At 52.2% G+C, this 7,787-nt stretch overlaps 1 protein-coding gene across 4 annotated transcripts in view; it reads left to right on the top strand.

The window, feature by feature from the left end:
* Positions 1 to 7,787, top strand: part of ISG20 (interferon stimulated exonuclease gene 20kDa) — a 20,334-nt gene that overhangs the window by 8,596 nt on the left and 3,951 nt on the right. For 3 of the 4 annotated variants that reach the window (XM_011948330.1, XM_011948331.1, XM_011948329.1), the window contains one exon: positions 7,447 to 7,647. In XM_011948330.1, coding sequence (XP_011803720.1) covers positions 7,447 to 7,647 — 201 coding nt within the window. The remainder of the gene's footprint in view (positions 1 to 7,446; positions 7,648 to 7,787) is intronic. The other variant, XM_011948332.1, reaches the window with a different exon arrangement.

Here is a 7,787-nt window from a genome sequence, read left to right as displayed (position 1 = left end):
ACGTGCCCAGTAATCCCAGCTACTTGGGAGGCTGAGGCAGGAGAATTGCTTGAACCCAGGAGGCGGAGGTTGCAGTGAGCTGGGATTGTGCCACTGCACTCCAGCCTAGGAGACAAAGTGAGACTTGATCTCCAAAAAAAAAAAGGGAGCGATTACAAGGGCCTGCATCATCTTTGGCAGACAGAGAATTGGAGTGAAGAAAACGTTAGGAAAGGAAGAAAACATTTGGTGTGTCACCAAAAACAGGAGGGCAACGTGAAGAAGAGGTGGGAGTCTGTTCAGGTGCTGATGGGAGGCCCAGGGACACCACGAGGAGCTCCCCACCCTCAGATTCCCACTGAGCTGTCAGGGTGGGCAGTATGTCCCTCTCCTTCCTCCTTGTCCCCAGTTTCCCTCCCCATCAGGGAGACAGAAGGGGGCAGAGGAGCCCAGAGCAGGGGGAAAGGAGGCAGTAGAGCAGTGCCTCTCCCAGTCCCTGTACATCCAGACCTGTAAAACCACAATTCCCTGGGTGCCCTTGAGCATTGGCCTAGGGGCCTGGATGCCTCAGTCTTCATCCAGATTTGGTGCAGAAATGCTTTTGTTTCACAATTAGAGACTATGCGAAGTTCAACACTTTAAGCATATGACACAGAACCCTGCTCAGACTGGGCACTTGATAGCCACTGAACGACGAGGCAGGGGTTCAAAGACCAGGCAGGTCTTTGGAACCACATCTGGGCTTCTCAGTTCCTGCTCCATCACCTATTGGTTTGTGCAATTGTCAGCAAGTTATTGAACTTTCTGAGACTCCATTCCCTAATCACAGAAGAGGACTCGTAGTGCCTCCTCCCTGGTCTCATGCGGGTCAGATGCAGTGACATGGACTGTGGCCCTAAGCGCAGTGCCTGGTTCACAGCTGATGTTTGCAAGAACTTCCCAAAACCTGGCTCAGATCATCGCTGCCTCCCCCATTCAAATATCTCCCATGGCTCCCTATTGCCTAAGGTTCCCCCAGCTCAGCACCCAGCAGTCAGGCTCCCCAAACCCCTGTCTACCTGCCTTTCTTGCTTTCTCTCATAGCTCAGCCATTGCCTACCAAGCATTTCAGCCAACTCCTAGTCTCTCCTATCCCCATCCTTAGAAATACCATCATTCTGGCAGCCCCAGGCCAGAAGAGACCTTTATGATGCACTTACCCACTCCTGCCCACCATCCCTGCCCCACTGATCCCTGGTCTCTGGCCCTCCTTGCTGTTGCTGATGCACTTCATAGCTTGTCCATTCACCCACACCATCTGCCTATTTCCACAGCTCTTACTATACACTTCATCTGCCCCCAGACTGGAACCTGTGTTTTGCACACAGGTGACTTGAGAATGTTTGTGGGATTGAAGTTGAACTGATTTTCTTAAATACAAAAGAGTTCTGGCAGCTGCATGGAGTAAAATTGTTTCTGCCCTTGTGTTGGTTGGCCTTTGCTGTCGAGATGCGGTGATGCACCACCCTGACGGACAGGGAGTAAGCACACTGTCTTTAGAGTGGGCTGCATGGGGATCCAATCCCAGCTTTGCCTCTGGATTGCTGTGTCCTCTAGCTTATTGCTCAACCTCTTTGTGCTCCCCTAAGTAGGATCCTCTGTAACACAGGGATGATTAAATAGTACAGGTGTATCCAGCCCCATGGCCCAGGCACTGTTCTGAGCACGTTTCATACTCCCCACCACAACCCTGAACTAGTACCATCATTCCCATTTTACAGATGAGGAAACTGAAGTATGAGACTGAGTAAGCTGTCCAAGGAAGGGGTAGAGCAGAGACTCAGATTCTGGCTCCGGAGCTGGAGCTGTGGTGTTCAGATCCCATGCTCAGTGTGTGTGAATGCACTCTATAAATGCTAAGTGTCCAGTGTATGTAAGAGGCGATGTCCTGCATAGCACATGAGTGGAAATGTGGCCCAGTAATGGTCATTATTTGTCTCTGTGGATGAGGACACTGAGTGTCAATTTGTTGGAGGCTCCGGAGGCAGTTTGATCCCATTTATCATCCATAATGTTTTAATCCCAAAGACAGATCAGACTCATGGGACCCCAAATGTGCAGAGAGCCCCCAAAGGGCAGAAGCCTAGCAGCCCTTTGAGGAGACCCCACAAGACAAGGTGACACCTCTCAGGTGAGTCTAGGGTTGGCCAGTCCTTAGTTTCATGCAGGCATTTTTTTCTTTTTTTTTTTCTTGAGACGGAGTCTTGCTGTGTCGTCCAGGCTGGAGTACAGTGTCGCAATCTTGGCTCAAGTGATTCTTGTGTTTCGGCCTCCTGAGTAGCTGGGATCACAGGCGTGTGCCACCACGCCCAGCTAATTTTTGTATTTTTAGTAGAGACAGGGTTTCGTCATGTTGGCCATGCTGGTCTTGAACTCCTGGCCTCAAGCAATTTTCCCGCCTTGGCCTCCCATAGTGTTGGGATTACAGGCATGAGCCACTGTGCCTGGCTATGCAGGCATTTTTCAAAGGCCCCTCACCTCTCTGTCTCCTCCCAGTAAGGAGCAGTCAGTGTGCCCAGCCAGCAGCCAGCAATAAGGTAGCCCATAGTGGTCAGGAGGCTCCAGGGAGTCCCAAGTCCACCCAGGAGTGCTAGCACTTTAGGCCACTGATATGAGCGGAGGCCCCCCACTCCATCCCTTTTTATTTATTGTAATGTGGTGACATTATGTTACAGTGTAAGTCCTTATGATCTGACATCTTTGTGTCTGACCGTTATATAGAGGGGATATTTAGCAATGTTGGGAGACATTTCTGGTTGTCACAGTGGCCGGCATCTAGTGGGTAGAGACCAGAGAGCTCCCAAACATCTCACAATGCCCAGGGCAGCTCCCTCCCCTGCCACGCACACATAACAAAGAAATATCTGGCCCCACTTGGCAACAGTGCTGAGGCTAAGAAACCCCGGTCTATAGAGAGCCCCACAAATCAAACTGTCAGTACAGGAGGGAATCTATGCACTGGAGGCTGGCATCCAGAGAGGGGAAGTGATTTGCCTAAGGACATGCAGGAAGCTATGATACAAATCACTGCTCACATTCAGGGGTCCCACCTGGTGAGTTAATGTTTTTCTTTTTCCTTTTTAAAAAGTCTAACAGTAATTTTTAGTAACTTGTAAATCACTTTTGTGAGTGAATGCTCTTTTAATGTCAACCCAGCATAAGGAGGGGCATCTAGCCTGGGAAGCACCATGGTTGTGGACACAGATGCAGACAGAAGGGAAGTCATGGTAGCTTGTGAACAGGGAGAGATTTCAGCTGTTGCCAGCCCAGTAGTCCTTGCACAGGTGGGTGTGTCCTGTTGGGGCCCTGCCACCTGGCAGGTCTTTCTGGGGCTCAGCCAGATGAAAGAGGAAGGCTTCAATATCCAGATTTGCCCCAGGGTAAGCAGCCTTGTGGGAACCAGGCACTAGCCGGGGGCAGGGACACCAAGGGAGCTTGGCAGGGGACAAGAGCAAAGAGTGGGGCTGGAGCCACTCCAGAAGGTGATAGTAAGGCACCTGGTCCTCTGCAAGAACAACATTCTTCAGAGCCCCTTACTCATAGCCTCCTCTCCTGGCAGTCAAGAACGAATGAATGGGTATATGAACTAAAGTACGATGGATGAATGAATGCATGGTAGAGGCAGCAGGCTCTGGACTGCTCAGTGGGATTCAGTGCAGACTTGTTAGATGGGAAGAATCCCCTGAAACAGTTGCTGACACCCCTCCCTGGAGATTTCAATTTAATAAGTCTGTGTAGGGCCTGGCCCTCCAGGATTTTTGCATCAGGCACATCTGGGAAATACTTGGAGTAGAGTGGAAATACAGTGGAAGGTGTGTGCAGGCAGCACCTGGCCTGGCACTCCCCTGCGTGTGACCTGGGTGCACACTGCCCTGCGCCCCGCTTTGCTGGTGGGTCAGATGGTATGTAGGGTTATCATTGTGTGCCTGGTAGTGCCCTGTCCCTTGGTCCTTGTGCTAATAATAACAACTACAGTAACAATGATGGGGTCAGGTGGATCCAGACACAGCACTGCAGCTTTCAGCTGACTAGCTGTGTGACCTGGGCAAGCCCCTTAATCTCTCTGATTCTGGGCTCCCTCCTCTGTAAAATGGAATTAAGAATAATCTCATTGAGGAGTTTCATGACGAGGTAAGGAAAGTGCCTGGCACAGTGCCAGGCTGCTAAGAGATCAGTAAACGTCCCACCCCCCAGCCCCACCCCAGTTCTTTCCAGGAACTTGAGAGACTCCTCCCCCTGTGTTTGAAAGTGGCAAAGTCTGACACACTTGCCTCATGACACTGACTCAGGGCAGATCCTGGGGCGGCCAGCAGGTCACACAGCCCCGAGGCCAGCCTGCCACTGCCTTTCCCCGACCCCTGGACTCCAGCAGATGCCCAGCTCCTTCCCTTTTCAGACCTGCCTCAGTCTGTTTAGCCTTGGCTGCTAAAGGGCCACTCAAGCCTCACCAGTCTGGATCCTCACCTTACAAATGGGAAAACTGAAGCCCAGAGAGGGTCTTTGATATCCCTGAGGTCACACAGCAAGTTCCAGCGTCTCTTCCTTCCCAGAGTCTTTATCCCAAAGAGTGGTGTCTCTCTGCGAAATAGATGGTTCTGTTCTTTCCCTTCTTCCTCTTCCTTCCTTAGCTTGTCCTCTCCCTCTTATTCTGTTTGTCTTGTGGTGATGCCCATAGTGCCTCATGTAGACCCCCACTTCCCCTCTCCAGACTCTCAGGCTCGGGAAGTGACGAGTTTCCTGGGAATCCACATCACGATGACTCGTTCCTTCTACGTCTGGGCCCAGCTGTGGCTGCCTCTGGGATGGTGGATGAGTTCCTTCAGGGCTTTGTGTGAACTGGGCCTGAGCCAAGCCCCAGAAGGGGAAAACAGGCCACATTGTTCAGGAGCACAAAGGATGTTAGCAAGAAAAGACATGTGACCCATGGCCGCCCACACACCCACATCTCTCCACACCCTGTGCCGTTTCTGCCCGCCGCTGTGTGCTAGGCAGTTTCCTCTGCACGGTTTCCCTTGAGCTGCTGCTCTGAGGTCGTGTGCCTGTTGTCATATTTTAAAGCCTCAGTTTTATCGCCATTTCCGGGTGACCTCTAGCACACTCAAGCTTGAGAAGCGCTGGTGTGGTTCAGGAGCAGCGCCCCTTCATTCTCTAGCACGCTCTCCCCAGTCCTCTAAGGTGAGCGTGAGCTCTGTCCAGAGAAGGCCTCCAAACAGACCATGTGGACGGCTGGGCAGGCTGCTGACCCTGCCTGTTGACAGTGGCTGGACAGATTCTGCTTCCCGCATCGTGACCCTGGGCAACTCACATCTCCTCTCCGAGCCTCAGTCTCCTGTGGTTGCCAGGGGAGAACGTGTGAAAGGGACCACATGATGTTCCGGGAGGCCGCTGGCCATCTAGAAGGAGAAGCAGGCTGTGGGGAAGGTGTTAGCCACCAGAAGGCTCTTTCCTGGGGCACAGGCTAAGGTCGTGGGCTGCATGCAGAGAAGGAGACAAAGGCTGTCCTAGAGCTGTCCAAAGTGGGCCTGAACTAGCCACGAGCCGCCCCTTTCCCTAATACAGCTCGCACCTGTTCTGTTTTCAGGTCCCCTTCCCATCCTTTCCAGTGGCAGTCGAGTGAAAGCAAGCTGACTGGCCTGTGTGATCAGAGCAGAGCAGGCTGTCCATGTGGGAGGCGAGGCAAGGAACGCAGGGCTGGGACACTCACAGCTGGGCCTCTGGGCTGCTGGAGGCCTGGAGTGGTCGTTCACTCTTCTGGCTCAGTGTGGCGGTGGCAGGCAGGCTCTGGATTCAGCCCACTGGCTTCAAGGCCTGGCTCTGCCACTAACTAGCCTTGTGACTGTCCCAGTTATCAAACGGTGCTTGGCAAGTCACACCAAAACTTACGGGTTCTAACAATGTCAATACTTATTTCGCTCAGCCACCTGCAATTTGGGCAGGTGCTCCGCAGCAGGACAGGCCGTCAGTTAAGGCTCCTTGAAGGCTGGAACCATTGGAAGGTTTGCTCACCCACCTGTCTGGTGGCTGGTGCTGGCCTGCCTTGGCCACATCACTATCTCGGTGGCTCTCCCCATGGTCTCTCCAGCATGGTGGCTTTGGGGTGGCCAGATTTTTTTTTGTTTGTTTTGAGATGGAGTCTCGCTGTCGCCAAAGCTGGAGTGCAGCGACACAATCTCAGCTCACTGCAATCTTCCTCCCAGGTTCAAGCAATTCTCCTGCCTCAGCCTCTCGAGTAACTGGGACTAGCCACCGCGTCCGGGTAATTTTTGCATTTTTAATAGAGACAGGGTCTCACCGTGTTGGCCAGGCTGGTCTCAAACTCCTGGCCTCAGGTGATCCACCTGCCTCAGCCTCCCGAAGTGCTGGGATTACAGACATGAGCCACCGTGCCTGGCTGGTGGCCAGACTTCTTATAGAATTCCTGTCCCAGACAGAAGTCAGAAATCATACAGCCCAGCCCATATGCAAAGGGAGGGGAGTTTTTTTCCATCTTTTTTTAAGAAGAGTATCAAGGAATTTGCAAATTTGTTTTAAAATAATCAGAGTAAGCCTGGGCATGTTACTTGTCTGCGTTTCAGATATTTCCTTTGTAAAACTCAGTTAAATGCAGTGTTCCCTCCTCACTGTTAGTTTTCTGTGGCTGCCGTAAGGAAGCCGTCAACTTAGTGGTTCACAGCAACACAGATGTATTCTCTTACAGTTCTGTAGTTTCCAAGTTCAGTGTGGGTCTCACTGCGCTAAAATCGCAGTGTCAGTGGGGCTCGGTTCCTTCTGGATGCTCTGGGGAAGAATCCATTTCCTTGCCCTTTCTGGCTTCTAGAGGCTGCCTGAATACCTTGACTCACGGCCCCTCCCTCCATCTTCAAAGCCAGCAACAGCCTGTTTTCCTCACGTGGATTCACTCTGACCTCCACATGTAAGGAGCCTTGTGATTATGTTGGGCCCACATGGGTAGGCCAGGCAATCTCCCCATTTGAAGGTTCACTGATTAGCAATCTAAATTCTGCCCGGAATTTTAATTCCTCTTTGCCGGGTAATGTATTCACAGATCCTGGGGACTAGGGTGTGGACATCTTTGGGAGGTCATTATTCTGCCTGCCACAGTAGAATTGTTGGGAAGATTAAACAACATAATATGCATGACGGATTTCGAGGCATGTTTGGCACCTGGGAAATACTCAAGATGTACTACACAGTGCAGCTCCGGAAGGAGCCCGGGTAGGCTTTTGGCACAGACTGAAACTATCAAGTGTGAGGAGGGACCTAGTCCAATCTCTTCTTTTCAAAGATGATATATTTGAGGCCCAGGGAGGGATGATAATTTGCCCAAGGTCACACAGCCATTCAAGGAGGGGTTGCTCCCTTGCCAGCCCCAGACCCACCCAGAGGATGCTGGGTCATGTAGGGGTGGGCACATGTCTTCCTGGCCAGATCCTGCAGCTCCTGAAAGGCAAGCTGGTGGTGGGTCATGACCTGAAGCACGACTTCCAGGCACTGAAAGAGGACATGAGCCGCTACACAATCTATGACACGTCCACCGACATGCTGCTGTGGCGTGAGGCCAAGCTGGACCACTGCAGACGTGTCTCCCTGCGGGTGCTGAGTGAGCGCCTCCTGCACAAGAGCATCCAGGTGAGAACCTCCTTGTCCTTCTCCCCCTCCTCCCTCTCCTCCCCCTCCTCCCTCTCATCTCCTTCCCCTCCTCCTCACCTGTCTCCATTTCCTCCCCCTCCTCTTCCTCCTTCCCCTCCTCCTTCTCTTCCTCCTTTTCC

The sequence above is a fragment of the Colobus angolensis genome, unplaced genomic scaffold (genome assembly GCF_000951035.1).
Source record: "Colobus angolensis palliatus isolate OR3802 unplaced genomic scaffold, Cang.pa_1.0 Scaffold278, whole genome shotgun sequence".
NCBI classification, from domain to species: domain Eukaryota; kingdom Metazoa; phylum Chordata; class Mammalia; order Primates; family Cercopithecidae; genus Colobus; species Colobus angolensis.
This window is presented reverse-complemented; position numbering and strand designations above follow the sequence as displayed.